We start from the raw sequence: 23,958 nt of genomic DNA, 5'->3' as shown, positions 1-23,958 counted from the left end.
TAACAGGTTTCTAGAATTCATCATCATCACTTCGGTTAAAGACATTGAAGGTACAGCACGTTAAAAACCTGCATATGATTCTGTCCCTATAAAAATATTTCCCAACCACAAGCAGCCATCCTCCTCATACCAGCACGGCTGGTGTCTTTCATCTGTCCTGTGGCTTATTCATGATGTGATCCCTAACTACACTGTCTTTTTGTTGTTGTTTAGTCACTAAGTCATGTCTGACTTTTTTGAGACCCCATGGACTACAGTCCGCCAGGCTCCTCTGTCCATGGGATTCTCCAGGCAAGAGTACTGGAGTGGGTTGCCATGCCCTCCTCCAGGGGATCTTCCCGACCCAGGCATTGAAACCATGTCTCCTGCTTGGCAGGCGGATTCTTAACCACTGAGCTACCAGGGAAGCACACTGCTTTTAATTACCTTTAAAAGACGTGTTTACAACATGCCAACACTTAAAATCATGAGGGTCTGATCCCAAGAATAACTGCTAAACCTTCTAACATTCTCTATCATTCTCTTTTAGCCAGGTGACCTTTGCATTAATTGCTCAGTCTTGTCCAACTCTGCAACCCCATGGACTAGCCCACCAGGCTTCTCTGTCCATGGAATTCCCCAGGCAAGAATACTGGAGTGGGTTGCCATTTCCTTCTCCAGGGGATCTTCCTTCATTGCAGGCCTTTACACTGTCTGAGCCACCAGAGAAACCCTAGGCAACCTTTGAAAGCACTTAAAAAACTAGCACTAAGTTCATAAAAGGCTGAATAACATCTTTTCTAAATGATACTTTGTTTCTCAAAGTAAAGAGGGCACCTTACAAAAGCTCTTTGTAAAGGATCTGGGTGTCAAACTCTCTGCAATCACTTTTAAGTGTACAGTTCAGTGGCAGTAAGTACATTCACATCGCTCTGTGACCATCATCACGGTTCATCTTCAGAACATTTTCATTCTCTGAAACCAGGACTCCGGACCCATAAAATAACTCCCCATCCTCCCTTTCCCTCCGAAACACCAATATCTTAATAAGAACATAACCAAATTGGTCTGAAATTGGCCAGCACTGTAAAAGTTACCACGTGTTTGACCAGGACAAGGCTGCGCTCTCCATCTCTGACCTGATTCCCTCAAGACTCTCTCCCTGTTCAGTTAAACAGTGGGTGTGCCAGGCCTGGGCTCCAGGACCAGGTAAAGAACTTCTAATCCTTGGTGGTTATGCCTGTTATGTTCTGCTGTGAGACTGTGCTGTCAGGGCAGGAAGGAGGAGGTCAGAAGAAAAAGAAACGAGAAGTCTTTCGGCCACTGCCAGCTCTCGAGCCACGTCAGATCCACGTCTTTCCAACCTGTCTTATTTTTCTCATATTTTAAACCATTTCCTACATGGGTCACCAAGCTAATTACAGTTGTTATACTTGGGAATGACAGAGCTGACAGCATAAGACCAAGGACTTGATGGCCGATTGAAGACTCCCAGGTTGGGAGTTGCTTTCATGTTTAAGTATATACTTTTCTGGTTTAGTTCTTTCTGAAACCCGCAGTCCATAAATACAAGTCAAGAGGGAATAAAACTGCTGGCTTGACCATCCCTTTCGACGCTGAGGGCTGCCCATCGACCAGCTGGCAACAGGGTCACACGGCACCAACTGCTGACCATGTATGACATGGGCAGTAAGCTCAGAGGTTATTAGAAACGCTTTGTGAGAAGCCTCTGCTGAGCAAAGCGTAGTTCAATAGGAATAGAAAGCATCTTTGGAATATTGAGGTTGCTACCTTAAATAAAACAAGCCAGGAACAAAAAAGGACAAAAAATATATGACTGCGCTCACAGAAGTATCAAAAAGAATTAAAATCATAGAGATAGAAAATAGAAAGGTGGTTGTTACCAAGGACTGGGGGAATTAAGCCTTTGCTGGATACACTGTCTCAGTAGCTTATTGCAAAATGGAAAAGTTCAAGAGACCTACCACCCAACAACGGGAATGCACTTCACAACTACTGAACCGTACACTTCAACATGGTTAAAATGGGAGTTTTAACATTATGTGCTTTGCGTCACAATATTTTAAGAGGAAACGGGGGAGGGGGGGAAATTAAAGTATCTTTGGGATTAAAAGTAAGTCAGAAAAAAAAGAATTCCATTAAGCTCTGTCAAGCCAGATACACTGTTTAAATGTTATTTTGCCTTTTTTACATCATCTTGAGAAGGATGAAAGGAGCTGAATTCTCATCTGGGGAAAGGGAGAAGGCAAGACACAAAGATGCTGGCCAGGTCACTCGGTCCTTAGTTTATAGATCACATCACCCTACCTGAGAACCTGATGAGAAAGAGCCCAGACTGGGCAGCAGTGACTGTAAGAGGTGGTCTCTTCGGCCCCCGCCCCCTGCACCCACCCCTACTGCAGATCACACCTGTATCTTCACCACCAGATAAATCCTGAAGAGCATTCAAGATGCTCAGATGAAAAAGGAACTCAGAAACTGCAAAACAGCCCAGAAACATCACTGCTTATCAAGCCCAGAAATGAGGAGTGTACTACCAAGAGGCTCATCTCTGCTCAAGGTCTCGATAACCAAGTAGCCCGTCAGTCACACACTACACAAACACTGACCTTGAAGCGTCTGTTCTCAAAGCAACTTGAAAACAAAATTCAGAAACAATGAATGTTAAATACTGCCGCACAACCTCCTTTCGTTTCTTTATGTCTTAAATTTTAATGTGCCTCTGAAGGAGGGACCCACTTGTATAACATTAAAATTGGTTTCCTTCGGGATTAACAGATACAAACTACTATATATAAAATAAACAATAAGCACATACTGTATACCACAAGGAACTGTATTCAATACCTGCTAATAATCTATAAGGGAAAAGAATCTGAAATATGTACATATTTACATATAACTGAATCACTTTGCTGTATGCCTGAAACGAACACAACATTGTAGATTAAGTATGTATGTGTCTGTATATGTGCTCAGTCGTTCAGTCATGTCTGATTCATTATGACCCCATGGATTGTAGCCCACCAGGCTCCTCTGTCCGTGGGATTTCCCAGGCAAGAAAACTGGAATGACTTGCCATTTCCTACTCCAGGGGATCTTTCTTCCCAACCCAGGGATCAAACTCACACCTCTTGGGTCTCCTGCACTGGTAGGCCCATTCTTTACCGCTGAACCACCTGGACTTCAATTTTTTAAAAAATTGTAAATTGGTTTCCTTGTAAAATGGAGAAGCTAGGCTCCTTTTCAGTCGTCCAGATATAATCAATGGGCCGGTGTGTAGATTCGAGTATTCGTTCTCAGTCATTTTCACTTGTTTTACACTAAAGAGTGGAAACCTTGGAGCAGTGGTCCCTACAGACAGAGGAGCTTCTTCAGTGCTTCACAAGGTGGATAAGGAGGCTCAGGATACGTGGTTTGCTCCATTCTGTCTTTACAAGGACCAGGTCACCGCTACAGACTCACTGGCAGACCAGTATTCCCAACACTAGGCAAGTTTACAAACTTTAAGGGAAGGTCGCCATGAAACCGATCACCACCCTATACATCTGCTTCGTCCTGATCCCCAGGAGGGAAACCAGCCACGTGCAGTGTTCTTCTGTCGCGTCCTGGCTGGAACACTTTGCTTTCCATTTGGGAGGATTTTTTAACTGCGTCTCTCACACACTCAAGGTGTGCATTACACATTCCTTTTGGGATTCTGTTTCATCACTGAGAAAAGATGCCTAGGGCATGAGGGGTGGGGGATGAACACACGTGCCCTTACTCAGGGCCCCTGGAGGAAGCAAACACGGCTGGTACGAAGCTGCAGGCTCTCAGCTCACCTGACCATAGTCCGTCTGGAAGACCACAACGCCCTCCGCGCAGGAATTTACAGTACTGGGGAAATGCTGGCCATTTTCTCTCAGCCAGACCCGTGTTCCCTGTAAATAAAACAAAGGGCATATAACTATGAGTTGAAACTGCATTTTGTGGCAAAACACCACCCATAAAATTACTATACTTAACTAAATTCCTTTAAAAAAGTCAGTTTTTGAAAAGCAAATGTCTTTCTCAAATAAGCAAGGAACGAATCTTCAAAGAAAGCATCACCCACAGCCCTCTGTGTTAGCTGAGCAGTCGTGTCCGACTCTTTGCGACCCTATGGGCTGCAGCCCTCCAGGCTCCTCCGTCCATGGGATTTTCCAGGCAAGGATACTGGAGTGGGGTGCCATTTCCTTCTCCGGGGGATCTCCCCGACCCAGGGACTGAACCCGGCTCTCCCGCGTTGCCAGTGGATTCTTTACCATCTGAGCCAACAGGGAAGCCAACATACACCCACAGCCTTACATATGTACGAGAGTGACTGACAGCCCCACTAGACAGAGGAAGAAAAGAAAGGACAGAGAAAACCGTGCTAAAATGCAACTGATTTCTGTGGATTATCTCATTTCATTCACACATGCCCTTTGAGGTCATTTATCATCCCATTGTATAGATGGAGAAGTGGAGGTCCAGAAGTAGCTTGCCCAGCATCTCACGTGAAGAAACTGCAAGCTTAATCAGGTCACCACACTGCTTCACCTCAAGTTGAGAACTCTACGGGACGTTCAGGCTCCAACTTCCCAGGCCCAAGCCCCATGCATGCACTTCCCCACTTGGAAGGCACTGACTTCCTCCTTGTACAAAATCCACTGACCTCTCCATGAGAGGGATTACGTTTTACTAAGTATGACACCCCAGTCCCACTGGTACGACTCTTGGCAGGATTCCACCAGATAACAAAGGCACCCCAAAATTTGGATTTACAGCCCAAGAGATAGCAACTTCCAGATCCTACTGTTTTAACTTAGGGCAAAACGTTTTGGCATCGATTTTATTTCTCTTTTTTACTTCCCCACTGGATAAATGAAATGGCAATCAAAATACCTAGCTTTCCAATGCTGAATTTCCCCTTTCTTTGATTTCCGAACATGAAAACCGTTTGTTTTCAAGGACGAGTGATAAAAATGTTTGCAGAAATTACTGGGTGTTCACTGGTCATTCAAATTATAAACAGTTACCTTTATGGCAATTCTTATACATGGTGATGGGAATGTAAATTGGTGCAGCCACTATGCAAACATTATGAAGTTTCCTTAAAAAACTAAAGTGGAACTACCACATAATCCAATAATTCCACTCCTGAGTATATATCCAGAAAGGAAAAAAAAATCAGTTCCAAAAGATACATGCACCTCAATGTTCATAGCAGCACTTTTACAACAGCCAAGACAGGAAAGCAACCCAAGTGCCCATCAGACAACTGGATAAAGAAGATGTGATGTACAGATACGTGAAAATTGCTTAGTCACAAAAAATAATGAAATACTGTCATTTGCAGCAACGTCGATGGACCTAGGTAACTTATGTTTAGTGAAATAAGTCAGAGACAGACAAATACTGTATGATATCACTTATATACGGAGTCTAAGAAAAGAATACAAACATATATGCAAAATAGTAACAGACTTACAGGCATGGAAAACAGCCTAGTGATTACCAATGGGAAAAAGGAGGCAAGAGGGATGTAGTAGGGGTGTGGGATTAACAAATACAAATTATTATATATAAATAGATAAGGAAAAAGGATATACCATATAGCATAGAGAATTATACCCATATCATGCATTATACCCATTAGCCCACAATGGCATATAATCTGCAAAAATACAGTACTATGCTGTATTTAGGTGTACTATGCTGTACACCTAAAACTAACACAATATCTACATCAACTATACCTCAATTAAAAAATATTTAATTTAAAAAAAGAATTACTTGTATGACTTAATATATACCCAATGTGCTGGAATGGAATCACTTTAGTATCTCATATTATTTCTATTCTGCTCAATTTCATCAACTCCAACAAAAATGAAACAGTGGAAACACACCAAAATTATCACCTGATATATTAACAGTACTTAAAGGTTCTTTTTTTTTTTTTTTTTTAGAACTTTCAACCTCATTTCATTGATCTGCTTATTAACTTGCTTTCATTTGAGATGTTAAATGAAATATTCAAATGTATTGGTTATTATACATTTAACTTCTAATGTAAGAGACTACTATCGATCTCAACACAGAGAGCTGGAAGGGGATAGACAATGTCCAAGTAAACTAAGTATACTCAGCACTTTATGCTACTTTAAATTATGTTATTACTCACATAAACAGTAGCTTCCAGTAATGGAGTGCCCATGGGGTGTCCCAGTTGTGTGCTAAGAGCCTCAATAACACTGATACTAACCTAACCTTTGGTAAGACAGGAATCCTTGCCCTGAAACTCAAGTTCAGAGCTTAGGTCCTTATCTAATGTCACACAGCTAGTGACCAAACCAGGTCTCAAACCTTTCCAATTCCTTATTCCATGCTCTTTCCACACACCACACTATGTGTCTCCCTAAAGTAATTCACGAATAAATAAGACACACTAGTAGATCAGTCAACAACTAAAACATACCAGTACACAAAGGTCACTTTAAGCATCCAGTGATCACACACAACTCCTACAACAAGGGAAATTTTAAGACATAAAAATCCAACTTACATGTTACTCCCTCAGTGCCAATGACAACTGTTTAAAACATACCAGCCAGGATCTAAAACACTTGTTGTCACCTCTGTGACCACACGCCTCTGTCCCCACGAAGTCAATCCTGAGTTTGATGAAAGTATTTAGGACCAGCAGGCTAGACCTCAAGGCTCTGGGAGGAGGGGGACCAAAGATGGGGCCACCCATCCATGAGGTTCTCCAAGCATTTCCACCAAGACCAAGGTGACTGGAGTCCCAGGTTGAAACACCACCAGCTCCTATTCCTCTTATAGATTCTACAGTTCCCCTAGCATCCCTACCGCCACCCTATATAAGGACTCCCCACAATGGGCAACCCCTTTTCTCTTTAGTGTGGGAGTTCTAAGTTTTAGTTAACTCCCAACTTCAACCTTCCCTCCACGGAGGGGTTGAAATCCTCCATAATGAAGATGGGAAATAGCATCCAAAACAAGTATGAGGAGTTTCTTTACAAATCCTGAAGACCACCTTATATGAAGGACACAGGTCCCACCAACAGGGCCGAGTTCCCATCCCCGCACAGGTCGGTCAGGGAGTTCCGATTCCCACTTCGGCTTGAGACACCGGTAACATCCAGAAAGGACACAAGTGCTGGGCAGTCCTGGTTTATTAGCAAACAGCTGTTTTCCAAGAAGAACACTTACTGCAGGCATCTCTAAGACTGCTCTTTCAAATACCATTTCACACCAAAACTGCAGTATTTGTAATGGTCTAGATAGAGACTTCCAAGTGTCTTAACTACTTTTTTAGCCTTTTTAAAATTCACATGTCAAGACACTGCAACACTGAAAGCCTACAAATACCTACATGTAAAGAATCCACCTGCCAAAGCAGGAGACTCGGGAGACTCTGGTCCAATTCCTGGGCTGGGAAGATCCCCTGGAGTAGGAAATGGCAACCCACTCCACTATTCTTGCCTGGAAAATCTCATGGACAGAGGAGCCTGGTAGGCTATAGTTCATGGGATCACAAAGAGTCAGACATGACTGAGCATGCAAACACACACACACACACACACACACACTCTCAAATGGAAACTTTCAAGGTCATAACACAAGAGCTTTTACTCATTAGGTAAAACCATAAAATAATCACAGTGGACCTCCGTCCCAGAATCCTGAGTCCAAAGCTTTCTGTTTGCTATGACTACCACCTGCATTGCTTTGATCAAAAAGGATTTCACGTCTGTTTCCCAAGTCTCAAAATTGTCTATTTATATGAATTAAGATTCTGTTATGAAACATCACTGAATTAATATAAATTGTCACCAGGATTAATATAAACCTCCCAACTCCCAGAGGCTGCACAGTGTGCTATTTCTTTCACTTGAGTTTTGCTGTGGCTCTTTTCAAACCTTCTCATTTGAAAGTATTACCAAGCCCTTTGTTGACACAGTCCTGCCTACATGATCAAACACACAATTCAACTTACTTAGTCCAAAGGTCTTTCTCAACAGGTGTGAAGAGCTGCTGATAAACAAGTCTTACAAAATCCAGCCCTGATTTCCAATCCAGAGCCCCCTAACCAGTTTTCCTAAACCCAGAGCAGTGTCTTCCCCAGATAAAAAGGGAAATGCATTCAAAACACCCCCTTTGTTCTCTGAAAAAGTTTAAACAGGCAATTTTCATAGAACCAGACTTGCAAAGTAAAACTGGTGCAATGGATATTTTTCACATAGATTGTTCTGGATGGTTTCTCTCAGGCCTCAAACTTTCTGCTTCCATTCTATTCGAAAAGAACACATACGCCCGGGTCCAGAAAAGAGGCCACCCACAGGCATTTGAAAACGAAGTCACAGACAGACATTTACCAGAACATCCAAGTTTGAGTAGGGAAGAAAAATACGCCCAACCATATGCAAACCATTATATTCTGTCATTGTTAAACAGGCTGATAATTTAATGTACAACACAGGCATATGGAGAAAACTCCTAGCATATGGGGAAAACTCACAACTGAAGTAAAAATATGCCTTTAAAAGCAGGTGGAACAAGTTGGATCACAAAATACACGTTTTATTAAAACTCTGGACGTTTTCATCTTAATCTGAGACAGGTATGTGTTAAACTCAACTTCTAAAAAACTTTTCTGCACACAATCACCAGTAACAGTTTCACAAGATAAAGCCACTTGCCCAGAAATTCCCATCTCTTTGAACTTGAGGGAAATCTTGTAAGATAAGGAGGCAAGTAATACCATTCCTTTAAAAATTAGGTTCACAGAGATTCCATTTTTCCATTGCAAATGAATGACTTCCTGACCATACTAAAAGACTGACCATACCAAGAGTTGGTGACAATGTGGAAAAACTGGTGGTGATATAAAATGGTATATCCACCTTGGAAAACAGTTTGGCAGTTTCTTAAAAATCAGAATATAATCTTGCCATATGTCCCAACAATTCAACTCCCAGAGATCTACCTACTCAAAGTTTTTCAAAAGCCCTGTAAGCTAATATTCACAGCAGCATTGTTCACAACAGCTGAATTGTAGAAATCACTTGTCGACAGAAGAAAAATGCACAACCTAAAGTTGCAGGTTAGATTTTATTTGGGGACCTTACGGAGGATTACTGCCTGGGTGCCAGCCTCTCAGCTGAGTTAACAGTTCCAAACAAGCAAGGGAGGAGCCAGGATATATTGGAGGTTCTGCTGGGGCGGGTGGGGGGAGAAAAAATGTGGTCTAACACCAAGAGATTACTGCTAACCACAAAACCCAGCATCTCAAGTTAACAATTACAGTGTTTTTCTATGTATGGGAAGATGCAAGAGTCTGGGCTCATTGAATTGATTCCCCAGATATGCATCTTAACTATCTAGGACCAGGATCCTATTTTTCTCCATCCTGAATCCCCTCAAGCTGCACTGTTGAGGGTGGATACAGTGGCTGATAGTGGGCACCCTCATTTTTTTTTTTTTTTACGGGAAAGGCGGGCAACATTTTTTTTTGTCCACACATTCAAATGTCCATCAACTGGTATAGAAATAAAATGTGATAAATCTATACAATGAAAGGCTCAGCAATAAAAAGAAAAAACCAAATCACAGAATCACCAACAAGGATGAAACTCAAAAATATTATGCTAAGTAAAAGAAGCTACACATAAATAAGTGTATATCACAGAATTCTATATATATGAAATTTCTGGAAGAAGAAAATGCATAGACGCAGAGACTAGATGAACAGATGCCCAAGGCTAGGTGTCGGGGCAGGGAGACACGCTGACTGTGTGTGGAAGAAGGAACCTGGGTGGGGAGGACAGTGGAATCATTCTAAAACTGAATTGTGCTGATGGCGGCACAACTGTCTAAATGCAAAAACTGTCTAAACGCCCTAAACTCCATTCAACTGTAAATCTACAATGGGTGGGTTTTCTTGTATGTGATTATACAAGGCCATTTCAAACCATTAAAAAAATTTAAATCCCAGCCTATATACTTCTCAGTGGTACATGAATATTCTTAACCATTCCATAATGGGAAAAATCCCATCATGTCTCTATAATTGAGCAATGGTGATGTCAAGAAACACACACACAGGAATAACGACTATGTGTGCGTGCGTGCGTGCTTAGTCGCTTCAGTTGTGTCCAACCCCATGGACCATGGCCTGCCAGGCTCCTCTGTCCATGGGATTCTTCTTCAGCTGTGTTAAAACTCTGAAGACTGGTCTGTGTTGGGTTCATTAAGTCCCCATTCTCTATTAACATAGACCAGGAGGGGCTCAAAGATACAAGGCTACCAGGAGACGTGTCCAAGCTCATCTCCCGATAACACTCTGTTACAGAACATGTTGTTGTTTAGTCACTAAGTCGTGTCTGACTCTCTTGTGACCCCCTGAACTGTAGCCCACCAGGTTCCTCTGTCTATGGGATTTCCCAGGCAAGAATATTGGAGTGGGGTGCCATTTCCTTCTCCAAGGGATCTTCCTGACCCAGGGCTCCAACCCGTATCTCCTGTATTGGCAGACAGATTCTTTACCACTGAGCAACCAGGGAAGCCAATGGTAGAGAGTATCTCTGTTGCAATTATCAGCCTCCCTCCCTGGAAGATAATCACAAATCCCCAGTCAGCTGTGTGTGACTTGCAGTAACTTCTTGGGCAAGCAGTTGTACCTGCCACTTTCCTGCTAACATGGAAACACAGCGTAGCTTTGCAGAGCCTGAAGTACTTAAGCTTCTGGCCCTTCTGCACAAAAAGTTGACTGACCCCCATTTAAGAAGCTAAAAATCACTATCATAGATTTCAACCTGCTGCTGCCCCATTTAAAAGAAAAAATGTTTTTTTCTTTTCAATTACTACATTTCTTTTCTGATTTCAAGAATGATTTTCTTCCCTGAACTTTGAAAAAATTAAGTTTAAAAATAAGGTAGGAAAACAACCCTAAAAAAGGATAATGATGATGGACTTTAAATACCATACTGTGTGGCATGTTCTAATTACAGATTCACAGAAGAGGACATTCTTTAGTCAAACACACAACTCAGTCTCAGACCCACAACAGGGCACCGCACCTATTTTTCTCCCATAACTGCTTACTTGGCCCATGCTGAGTGCCACGGTTCAGGAGTCCTAACAACCTACGCGATAAAGTCACAGCCTGTTTCTGAAATGTGACCTGCCTTTCTTTTAAAAAAAAAAAAGAAAGTCAAATAACATTGTAATGGATAAATTAATATGGCTATGGTTTAAAAATGTATCTTGAGGAAAGCACTCTATCTTGAGATAGAGGAAATTAACCAATAACGTTTCCCTGCCTACCTACCTACTTAGCTGCACTGGGTCTTAGCTGCAGCACGCGGGATCTTTGATCTTCTAGCTGGGGCATGCAGGATTTTTAGTTACAGCATGTGGGATCTAGTTCTTTAATTAGGGATCGAACCCGGGCCCCCTACATTGGGAGTGTGGAGTCTTAGCCACTGGATCTGGGAAGTGCCTAATATGGCTATTTAAATCTGCAGTATTTTCAACAGCCAAAAGAAAGTTCTCCTTTTTAGCCTGCAATAACTTAGTAAATAAGTAACCTGGATTTGAAGATGTCTAATGTAACAAGTGGTAATGAACCCGCCCGCCTAATGCAAGAGTTGGGGATTCGATCCCTGAGTCAGGAAGATCCCCTGGAGGAGGACATGGCAACCCACTCCAGTATTCTTGCCTGGGAAATGCCACGGACAGAGAAGCCTGGCAGGCTACCCCACAGGGTCACAGGAATCAGGCACAACTTGGCGACTAAACACCAACAAATGTGGCAGGCTGGGACATGAGGGATCCTTGTTCTTGAAGACACTGAATTCCAGAAAGGAGATGTGGGTAATATATTATAGTACAAGAACTCAAACAGCATTTTTAAAACTGAAATATAATTGACATGTAACACATTAGTTCCAGGTGTACAACATAATGATTTTAGTATCTACAGAGAAGTGATCAAGACAATAAATCTAGTTAACATCCATTACCACACATGGTTAATATTTTTCTCTTATGACAACTTTTAAGATCTACTCTCTTAGCAACTTTCAAATAACTATACGGTATTATCAAGCATAGCCACCACGCTGTCCATGAGATCCGCAGGGCTTATTTTACAACCGTAAGTCTGTAGCATTTGAAGCTCTTCATCCAATTCCTCCACCCCTCCCTCTGGCAACCACTCATCTGTTCTCCGTACGAGTTCAGGGGGGTGGTTCTGACCGGGAGGGTCCACATATAAGTGAGATCTCTCCTCGTGTATACTCATTTTTATTGTTGAAGTAGGAATACCTTTTCATCAACTGCACAGATATTTTTTTTCTAGTCCTCATTACTCAAATCTGTCTCCAGGACACATGGTGTTTATAAAATATAAAGTTCTAACACGGGTTCCTCCACCTCATCAGTATTGACATTTTGGGTGAGGGAATTACTTGTTGTGGGGGAGGGGACTGTCCTAGTTGAGAACCACTGGTCTAGAGTAAATGGAAAGTTCGAGAGCCACAGCCAAAGGAAAGGAGCTTTCAAACCCCATTAACCGAAAGCAGACTCCACTGTCTCAATTCTAGGAATTTCCACAACCTCCTAAAGTCTGATCAGCCCAGACATGACCTACCTGGGGCAGATCTAATTTCCGGTGACCTTGGCTGGGTTCTCACAGAAGGAAGGGGTTGGGTGCGGGGAGGGAGTGCTGCAGAATGTGATTCAAAACATCTGACGGACAGAAGGAGCGAGGCCCCCGAGGCAGCCGGCTGGACGGCAGCACTAGGGGGCCTCTCTCCTTTCCCTCCTTTCCGTCCACTCTGCCGTTTTGGGTTTTTTTTAATAGGTACTTTTCATGCTTCCCGGGGAAGGGAATGGCAGCCCACTCCAGTATTCTTGCCTGGAGAATCCCATGGATGGAGGAACCTGGCGGGCTTCAGTCCATGGGGTCACAAAGAGTCAGACACAACTGTGTGACTAACACACTTGCATGTTTAGAACTAACAACATTTGTATGCAGACAATCGGAACCCGCACAGACAAAAACCCACTCAAAACCTGTGCTGTTTCCCCTCGGGGGAGATTCCAACCTCAAGGGCTTGCAAACCTCAGTGCAAAACTTGTCGGCAGGTCTGGAAACGGTGCAAGTGAGAAGGAAATACAGCATCATCACATGTCCAAAATGAGTATGAAAAATGCAGTGTGCAAAAGAGCGGCGGGGACAAAAGGGGCCCTGCTGGCCGGGGACGGACCCAGGAGGCTCAGAAATGAAAGGAAAAGGGGCAACCCAAGACGTCTCCCCTGCAGAGACAGCTGCACCTCGGGAGGGGACCCGGGAAAAGTGAAGCAGCTTCGCGGCCACTGACCCCAGCGTCCCAGCCGCCGTGGGTGGTCTGCGGGTCCACCCACCACGCAGCAGGCAGGACAGAGCGTGGGGCCACCAGGGTGAGTGAGTGGTCCCCGGACTCACTTCCTGCACGTGACCGCAGGGCTTCAGACCTGAGGCTGGTACCCCCTTCTGCACCACCGCACTGGAGTCCGAAAAGCTCCCAGCAGAACCCAGGTGGTTTCGGGCTCAGTTCTCAAAGGATGCAGAATTCAGCTAGCGCGGGACCCCCAACCACTGAGGATGGAAAAGGAATATGCTGTGAGCATATCGCCCGGGATGTCAGAAACACGTGGTATGAAGATGCCCAGCGTGTCCCATGTCACCGGGGCTGTGGAGCAGCAGTGGTATTTGTTTTCTATAATAAGCAACACCAAGGACAACTGTTCTACACCCCTCAGAGCTGAGGCCACCATTAAATTCCAGGGAAAAATGTGTTGCTGACACTTGTTCAGGACTCACAGACACAATCCCTCCCATACAACCACCCCCAAAGGCTACGTGACAAGCGTTGCGTAACTCCCCAGAAGCCCTTGAAGGCACTGCTCTTTTAATAAGGAATGTATTCCAGCTATCTGTAGCTGAAATGTGTTTGTGGCTATCAGCTATGTCATCTTCATCATCATAAACATTTCTTGGAAATATGAGCCTCAGTATCATTTACAGCACTAGTCCCACAGCAAGACAGGTCACGTCGCCAACACCTGACCATAAACACATCTAAAACACAGTACGGTTGTAAAATGAGGCTGCCTACATTCAACACCATAAAGTCCACCATCTGTCCCATGCCTCGTCACAGTTCCCAGTGAGAAGGGTCACGTGGCATCCACTGTTTCCCGTTGTCTGCCCACAAGGACAAACTGTCACCACCATGAGCCACTGCTTTCATGGGGACAATGACATGTAAAGTACATGAGCCGTAGGAGGTAGAAAGGGAGGAAAAAAGAAAACAGTAAAAGTTTTTGGCAACAATAAACTAATCTTTGCTCAATGTTCCTCAGGTAAAGATGCAAAGACTCATTGGTGTCCCCCACTCATAATTAAAACCAAAGCAAACTATGCTAAATGGCAGGACACCTGACTTATGAAATTGTAATTCTTTTGTTGTTGTTCAGTCACTATGCTGTGTCCAACTCTTTGCAACCCCACGGGCTGCAGCACGCCATGCTTCCTTGTCCTTCACCATCTCCCAGAGCTTGCTCAAATTCATGTCCATTCAGTCAGTGATGCCATCCAACCATCTCATCCTCTGTCATCCCCTTCTCCCCCTGCCTTCAATCTTTCTGAGCATCACGGTCTTTTCCAATGAGTCGACTCTTTGCATCAGGTGGCCAAAGGATTGAAGCTTCCGCTTCAGCATCAGTCTTTCCAATGAACACTCAGGGTTGGTTTCTTTGAATTTATTCCCAACTCTGGGCTTCCAACTTGCCAACTGATTCCATCCTGGTTTTATATTTTGATTTTCCCTACCTTCTTCTCAACTCCTCCTAACAACTTTTCAGTTACTCTTCTGAACTACAGTGACTAGAAGTAATCCCAGAAACAGTAACACTGAAAGAAATGAATCATCTCCAAGTTGCTGAGACAATCTCAGACAGTGTAGGAATGTGACAATCCACGGACCAAAAAACAAATTATTCTGTCTAGTAGCTAACCAATCATCACACAGCCAATACATGTGTCTAAAAGAAAACAGAAAATGAACCCAAAGAATCAGCCAACACGTTTAAAATTCATTCAATCTGTATGTCACTCCACCCATAAACCCATCTATCCATTAATCCAGCCATCTTTCCACAAGTCCATTCTTCCTACCAGCATCTTTTGCGCACCCTCGTATGTACCAGGCACTCTGAAAGATTCACCAGTCTCTAAGTACCCTACATACAAACAAGTTCAGTTCCAAGAGCACGTCTGTAAGTCCAATCTGTTCATAAATCCAACAAAATTGGCCCAGGTACTCAACTACAATTAGCCATATAGTACTGTAATAGATTTATAATACTTTTTATGCAAATAGTACATAGAAAAAAGGATGCAAAAAAATGAAACATTTTTAATCTTACAGTACAGTACCTTGACAAGTTCTATAGTATAATAGCTGGCATTCAGAAGCTGGCATTGAGTGAACAGGCAAGAAGTTATTGACTAGAGGAGGAAGAAGAGGTGGGAGATGGTAGAGCTGAAGGATCGTCAGCAATAGAAGACGGAGGATCAGCTGCAATTGTCCTGATGCTGACGGAACAACATCAGACAACTCATGTCATGTCTCATGTCTGATGTTGAGGGAACGCATGTTCACATCTTGGAAAAGTTTGCAACTTGAAGGTGCGTACACAGAGGACTTATTATATATAAGATCATTCCTGCTCTAAAACACAATATGTTGGAGGTAAAACTATGCCTATTCTAATACCCTCTACCTAGAGTCTTTCTTCTCTAGGAATACATGTAACATAATTCTCTAGGAATTATGTAACAGGAGGAGCCGAAGAATAAGAAAGAGAAGTAGGTAGCTGGGAGAAGGCCAAGCAGACTTTATAAAATAAGCACAACTGTTCTAAGAACTCTTAAAAAATAGAGGGAAATCCTCTCTCAGGGACACAAAACAACTGGCTTCAGAACTGCATTCCATTCTTCCTTGCAGTGGAAACAGTAGCAGATACAGAAAAGGAGGAACAATAAAAGACCATCACAAGACATTTCACTCCTCATGGAACATAACACCAGATGCCCTTCACCTCAGTTCCTGGAGTTTTGTCCTCTCCTATTCTTGACAAGAATAATTTTCTTTAAAAAAAAAAAAAAACAACACCAACAAAAACTGGTTAAGATAATCTTGATGAAATCCTGGCTGTGTTCTGACTACCATCTGTTTTTAGAAAAAATAGACAAACGTACTCAAAACAGGAGTTTGTCATTACTTCATAAAAACGAAAGGCCCAAGAACCCAGTAGGAAGTAAATAAACTTAAAACAGCTATTTCTCATTTCAGCTGCGTACATACTCATTAATTCCTTTACAGAATTTTATTGAAGTTCAAGAACATTTCATCTTTTTCATAAAATCCTACTTCCTGAATTAAGAGTTGCTTAAGAGTTCTTCTAGCACTTTCAAAGAGACAGACAACATGAAAAAAGTAGAACACACAAACCCTGCTGGGGAGAATGTAAAATAGTGTGGCTGCCATGGGAAACGGTCTGGCTGATCCTCAAAAGGTTAAACATGGTTACTATACGACCTGGGGATTTCACTCCCAGCTATATATCCATGGGAAATGAAAACATATGGCCCCACAAAAACCTGTACATAAATGTTCCCAGCAGCATTATTCCCAAGAGCCCAAATGGGGAAACAGACTGAAGGGCAGATTCTTTCAAAATGTACTCAGAGAAGGAGTATTATTCAGTGATTAAAAAAGGATGAAGAACTGATACATACTACAACATGGATGAGCCTTGAAAACATTACTCTAAATCAAAGCTCTGGTTTTTCCAGTAGTCATGTACAGATGTGAGAGTTGGACCATAAAGTAAGCTGAGTGCCAAAGAATTGATGCTTTTGAACTGTGGTGTTGGAGAAGACTCTTTAGAGTCCCTTGGACTGCAAGGAGATCCAACCAGTCCATCCTAAAGGAGATCAGTCCTGAATATTCATGGAAGGACTGATGCTGAAGCTGAAACTCCAATACTTTGGCCACCTGATGCAAAGAACTGACTCACTGGAAAAGACCCTGATGCTGGAAAAGATTAAAGGCGGGGAGGAGAAGGGGACAACAGAGGATGAGATGGTTGGATGGCATCACCGACTCGGTGGACAGGAGTTTGAGTAGATTCTAGGAATTGGTGATGGACAGGGAAGCCTGGCGTGCTGCAGTCCATGGGGTCACAAAGAGTCAGACACGACTGAGCGACTGAACTGAAGTCAAAGCATCCAGCCTCCAAGGACCACATATTGTTTGATTCCATGTATATGAAATATCCAGAAGGAAAAGCCATAGAGACAGAAAGTAGATTGCTGGCTGACTAGGGCAGATGTAGACAGTGACTGGAAACAGGGGGTGACTGCCAAGAGGTATGGGGTTCCCTTTGAGTGATGAAGACATTCTAGAGTTACAGACTGGTTAAGGCTACACAACTATTAGAATATATTAGTAAGAATCTGCTTGCAATGCAGGAGACATGGGTTCGATCCCTGGGTCGGGAAGATCCCCTGGAGAAGGGAATGGCTGCCCACTCCAGTATTCTTGCCTGGAGAATCCCATGGACAGAGGAGCCTGGCGGGCTACGGTCGACGGGGTTGCAAAGAGTTGGACACAACTGAGCGATTAACATGCAAATATTCATTCTAGTACTATATTTAGTGAATATACTAAAAACCACTGAACTGAATACTTTAAAAGGCTCACCTCTATATGTGAATTGTCTCAGATATACAAGACAAGAAGGGGAGAGAGAGAAACAGCTGCAAGAAAAACAGGCTTATACCCTCATTCATCCCTGGATCCAGTTATTCCAAAAGCCATCTTCACCTCTGGCCTCTCTCATGGCATAGGCCAAGCAAGCCCTCTTTCCAGTTTACACTGGTTTGGACTGAGTCACCATCATTTACAGGCAAGGGAATATCAGCTATTACTTTTGCAGCAGACAAAGGTCATGACTTTAAGAAGCCATCTAGAGAGCAATGCACTCAGTCCTGTCAACAACCACAAGTTTATATGTTTTCCCTAGATCATCAAAACAAGAGTTATTTCAGTGCTTTCACCATGTGACATGTGTTACATTAGAACTTTTATCAGTTGTATGATAGGAGGTGGGCTTCCCTAGTAGCTCAGTTGGTAAAGGATTGGCCTGCCATGCAGGAGACGCAGGTTTGATCCCCGGGTTGGGAAGATCCCCTGGAGAAGGAAATAGCAACCCACTCCAGTATTCTTGCCTGGAGAATCCCACGGACAGAGGAGCCTGGCAGGCTACAGTCCATGGGGTCACAAGAGTTGGACATGACTTAGCAACTAAACCACCACCACCATGATAGGGGGCGAGAATGAGTTTGCTTCACCGGCCACTGAATTCCCAGCACCTGGAGCAGATGAGAGGCAAGTGTTCACTCATTCAACCCCAAATTCTAGCTCAGCACCTGCCCACACATCAGGGAACACACAGAAGCGCCTGCAGGAATGGAGCTGCTCACACAGAGACAGAGGGCCACTCAAGACGTCAGTAAGAGGCCGTAGAAACCACACCGAACACTCCCCTGGAAGGTGTGGACTCCAATCCAGCCCTACTACATGTAGCTCAGAACCGCCACTGTTAATTACTCGACACTACTCCACACTAAACAAGGAGTCATTCAATTTGTCTGCTGTAAGAGAAGGTCACACGAGATGGCTTGCCAAAGTGCTCCAAAGCCACAGGGCCCCCGACACACGTGGCAGCGTCTATATTTGGGGTCTTGCTGCCAGCACCTCCCACGTCACACCCAGGACACTTTTAGCATTCGTACGGCTTTCATTTCACTTTCCTCTAAACACCATGCTACAGAACCTAAGAACACACAGGCCTCGTTTAACTAACCACGGGAACTAACCTCTCCTCCCAACCACCAAAACTACAGCTTTGGCTGTGTTCCAGCCGCAAAGCACTTAAAAATAACTTACAGACACACTACACCCATCAGGAAGGTGACCAGAGGGTACTGGGGAGGATGGAAACAGGTTAAATGAACCAAGTGCCTGTGTGTGTTCCACTTGAGATCTACCAAGACTTTACCTAAATCAAATGATTTCTCCCCTGTGACAAAACTCAGTCCATCTCTTCTGGGGTTCCAGAGAGGTCTGGGTGGAGAGTGACATTTTCTTTAAGAGGCAGGCTATGTGCCACCCCCGCGGCAACGCCAGGTTATGTCTCCAGCACTAACTCGGGCTGAGATCTGAGATTCTTCTCCAAGGATACAGACCTCTGTGTCTGAGGATGAGTGTAAGACACAGAGAAGAACATATAGGCATTGGGTGTAGGAGAGGCCAGAGAGGCCGCAGATGCACTGGGCTTTGTGGCGGTGGTTCTGCCGCTTAAGTCAACCTTTTCTTTTTGAATAGTTTTGGATTTTACAGAGAGGGTGCAATGCTAATACAGATGGTCTGCACATATTTATTCAGGCAGGTTCCCCCAACTGCTGACACTTACATTCATCACAGCGAAGGAGCCAACACAGGTGCGTGACCATGAACGCAATCCAATCTTCTTATGGATTTCACACCAGGGTTTCCCCAATGTCCTTCTCCCATCCCAGGATCCCATCCAACACACTCTACCGACTTGTCATGCCTCCTTAGGGCTTTTCTGCTCTATGACAGTGTTTAAAGGCCTGGACAGTTGTGAGGAGTACAGGTCAGGGGTTCTGTAGAATGGTCCCTCCAAGCGGCCACTGTCTTAGGTTTTTTTCTCCAGGTTAGATGTGAGTGTCGTGGTCTCCAATGATGGTTCAAATCCAGTGGTCCAACTGCCTGAATGGGAATCCTGGCTTCACTGTCTCTCAGCCTCTGGGACAAATTAACCTTTCACAGCCCTAGCTTTCCTCATCTACAGAAAAGCAGAAATAAAACCTCCCTCCCTCCCTCCAGGGCACTGTGGGGCTAACTCTGAGAAGGAAGGAGATGGATAATCAGGACTTCTCCACTGAAAGCCTAAGTGGCCACCGACAGTTTAAACAAAGATGCCGGGCCAGAGACACAGGACGAAGACTTGTGACAGACAGACGTGACTTCCAGAAACCTGCAGTCCAGTGAAGTTTATGTGGATCATTTAAAGTTGATGCCATAGGACTAATCTGGGCACACATACCGAGTACCCACACGTGCGGGTGTTGGCAAAGGAAGCAGGCCTCACAGGAACAGGGTTCTGAGAACAAACAGGACAGACACCATGGGCCAGAGGGAGTCACAAGGTGAAAGGTCCAATTTTCTGCAAATTAGCCAAGGACCAGTGCAGACGCAGACACATTGTCAACTGGCTTACCTGCTCTACTTAATCAGCTCATGTACTATGAACGGGCTTCCCTGGTGGCACTAGTGGTAATGAACCCGCCTGCCAATGCAGGAGGGCACAGCTTCCAGCTCTGGGTTGGGAAGATCCCCTGCAGGAGTAAGTGGCTACCCTCTCCTTTGTTCTTGCCAGCAGAATCTCATGGACAAGGGAGCCTGGTGGGCTACAGTCCACGGGGTTGCAAAGAGTCAGCCATGGCTGAGCACAAGAGCAAAAACTCCAAAACACTCCACACGTGCAACAAGGAAGGTATTCGCCTTCCTCTAGTCTAAGAAAGAGAAGTCTCAAACTCTAATCAACCAAGCTCGAGGAACCACTGAAGTCTCCCCAGTTACCCATAAAATGAGGCCAAATTACATTGTTCTCCAATGCAACAGACTTTTTTTTTTTTTTTACAACTATGCTTGTTAAAAAATACACAGAAAACCCCAGCAGCCCAGTCTTTGAGATATTAACTTCTAATTTCACCTGAGTCCATAAGGCTCAGTCACTCATAGCTTGGAAACTCTCAAGCTCTTGTTGAGTAGATCAACAGGTAGGCTGAAGCAGGGGCCAGGGGCTGCAGTAAGACCCCACGGGGGGGTGGACAAGAATAAGCCAAGCCCGGGGCAAGGGGGTGGGGTGAAGTCTGGGGCCTGCAGACAAGGAGGCCCCAGGGCCCATGGGGGCAGGTAACACAAAGGCCTGGGTCCTGACATTCAGGGAAGTTCCTCTGGGCGCCTCAGCAGCCTCTCCCCAACCTCTGAATGCCAGGCCCCACCCAGACCAAAGTGGCCGTGGTCCACGGGAAGGCCCTCAGCTTCCCTTTGCATTCCTAGGGAACCTCTCACGACCTGCCGGCCAGTGGTGGGAACAGGCTCAGTCCTGCAAAGAGTCACTTTCCCAGCCATGGGCCAGAGGAAATTTCCTAGGAGGGGAGTCTTCCCTCCCATGCCCCCCAACTCCATCCTTTCCAAACCACTCCAGCCACAGCCGAAGCCAAGCTCTGGGGGGACGGACACACACACACAGACACACACACACACACACACACGGGGGGGATGGACACACACACACACACACACACACACACAGACACAAGCTCTAGGTGGACGGACACACACACACACTACCCCACTCAGTCAACACCCCCAACTCCACCCTTCCCAAACCACTCCAGCCACAGCCGAAGCCAAGCTCTGGGGGGACACAGACACACACACACACACACACGGGGGCGGGGGGGAGGATGGACACACACACACACAACCCCACTCAGTCAATGCCCCCCAACTCCATCCTTCCCAAACCACTCCAGCCACAGCCAAAGCCAAGCTCTGGGGAAGGACACACACACACACACACAAACACACACACACACTCAGACACACAAACACCCCCACTCAGTCAACAGCTGAATTCATTACTGGGAGCAAAAGACTCAGACGCCAGGCCCAGCAAACTCCCCATAAGCCACCACAGGACGAACAGTCTAGAAGGAGGCTCTGGTCTCTGACTCCACAGAAGATCCAAATGCCCGCGGAGCTCGGAAACTCCTACAGCGCCCAGGGACCAGCTCCAGATGGGCGGAGGTACAATGGTGGGGAGACCCCAGCTCTGGGCCCAGGCCTTTCAGGGGGACCCGAACAAACCACGGCTCCTTCCTCCCCTCCATCCACAAACTCACCAATTCAGAGATTCTCACACCTCCTTTGACTCCCAGGAAATGCCTGATGCCCTTTCTGCTGCTTACTCCAGCAAACTCCAGCTTAAATTACTGCGTCGGCCAAAAAGTTCCCTCCGTTTTTTTCCATAACATCTTATGGAAACCACTAATCTGAACAGCTGCCCCAAGAGAGGAAAGCATTAGATTCAAGTAGAACCATGAAGGAAGAAGGGCAGTGAGGGAATAAAGAAAAAGAAAAGGAAGTGGAAGGGAAAGGAAGTCAGTTAACGATAAACCGTCTGCCCCCCAAGCAGAATGCATTGCTCCCACGTAATTCACTACACATGTGGATGGACATCTCCACCCTTCTTATTTACTCCAATACTTAATGCTCACTGCAATCCAAGTGTTTGTCTTTATTTAGCTGAAAGTCATTTCCGAACATGTTATTTAAAAATCATTTTAGACGTTCCTACAAAACTATGCCTTTAACAAAGGTGGCTTGCTAAACATTACCTAAAAATGTACCCTTCATAACTGAATGTCCTTTATAAGCATTATTTAGGGACTACAGTATCATCAGCATTGCATTGGCCTGCCAATAAAACACCATAATATCCAACTCCAAGATATACAGGACAGGAGTGAAAGTCGCTCAATCGTGTCCCCTTCTTTGAGACCCCATGGACTGTAGCCCACCAGGCTCCTCTGTCCCTGCGATTTCCCAGGCAAGAATACTGGAGTAGGTTGCCATTTCCTTCTCCAGGGGATCTTCCCAATCCAGGGACCAAACCCAGGTCTCCTGCATTGGAGGCAGACTCTCTACCGTCTGAGCCACACTGTACTAATGCATGAAACCAGCGTGTGTGCATGCTCAGTCACTTCCGTCGTGTCTGACTCTGTGAGACCCTATGGACTGTAGCTCGCTAGACTCCTCTGTCCATGGGGTTCTCCAGGCAAGAACACCGGAGTGGGTTGCCATGCCCTCCTCCAGAGGCTCTTCCCGACCCAGGGATCGAACCCTTGTCTCTTGCGTCTCCTGCATGGCAGGTGGATTCTTTACCGCTGAGCCACCAGGGAAGCCCTGCATGAAACCGGCATCCCTGGACAAAGCCACATAAATGGGTGTTTAATCACAACTCGGCTGTTCCAGCGGCCATGCATCTTCCTTCCAGACTTCCACAGAACGCCTAGGTACTGCTCTCTCTTGCCAACACCAGGCCAACTCAAAGGCCTCTTATGTCATACGATACAACCCTCTTTGTTCCCCTACCAAGTGACAGTGGTTTGTCAACACATACTGGAAACCCAGAGAGACTGCCACTCATCTCCATGGCCTCAATTCACGGGTGACAGTGATGGGTGTCCCAGGGACATCCCCCTTCTGGGCTCCAAAATCCAATCATTCTCCTTCAACTGACTGAAAAGAGCAAAACCTCCTCCCCAAAAAGGTTTGTTTAAAAAACTCAAGAGAATCACAGAACACTAGCAAGGCCAAAGGGTGCCTGGTGGCTAACCCCGAATTCAGCCTGATCAGGGCGACCCACCAAAGGCCATCAAACATTTGACGAGTATCCCTACAACTCACAGACCTCACTGGTCTCAAGAACTGCTTGGACTCTTTTTGTTCTAAGCAAGCACTGACCTACAAGTATGTGTGTCCTCTCACGGTCATCCGTCACAGACCGGCAGATAAGCTGAATTCTTCTGAGAAGCGCTGCTTGCAGGCCGAGGAGGCCTGGAGCCGCTGAGCCAAGTCACGGACGAAGCTGTGCTGCTCTCCCTGGAGGTGAGAGCAGGAGTCATCACGAACAGCTTCCTGGATCTGGAGAGAA

General features: G+C 45.0%; 1 protein-coding gene across 3 annotated transcripts in view; it reads right to left on the bottom strand.

Annotated features, from left to right (window-relative positions):
- MYO10 (myosin X) overlaps window positions 1–23,958 on the bottom strand; it is a 256,726-nt gene that overhangs the window by 198,203 nt on the left and 34,565 nt on the right. For 2 of the 3 annotated variants that reach the window (XM_061129313.1, XM_061129311.1), the window contains exon 2: window positions 3,825–3,923. The exons of the other annotated variant lie outside the window; for it this stretch is intronic. In XM_061129313.1, coding sequence (XP_060985296.1) covers window positions 3,825–3,923 — 99 coding nt within the window. The remainder of the gene's footprint in view (window positions 1–3,824; window positions 3,924–23,958) is intronic. 3 annotated transcript variants of the gene reach the window in all.

Source organism: Dama dama, chromosome 25, assembly GCF_033118175.1.
Source record: "Dama dama isolate Ldn47 chromosome 25, ASM3311817v1, whole genome shotgun sequence".
Taxonomy (NCBI): domain Eukaryota; kingdom Metazoa; phylum Chordata; class Mammalia; order Artiodactyla; family Cervidae; genus Dama; species Dama dama.
Note: the sequence above shows the minus strand (reverse complement) of the source record. Positions and strands in the feature narration are given on the sequence as shown.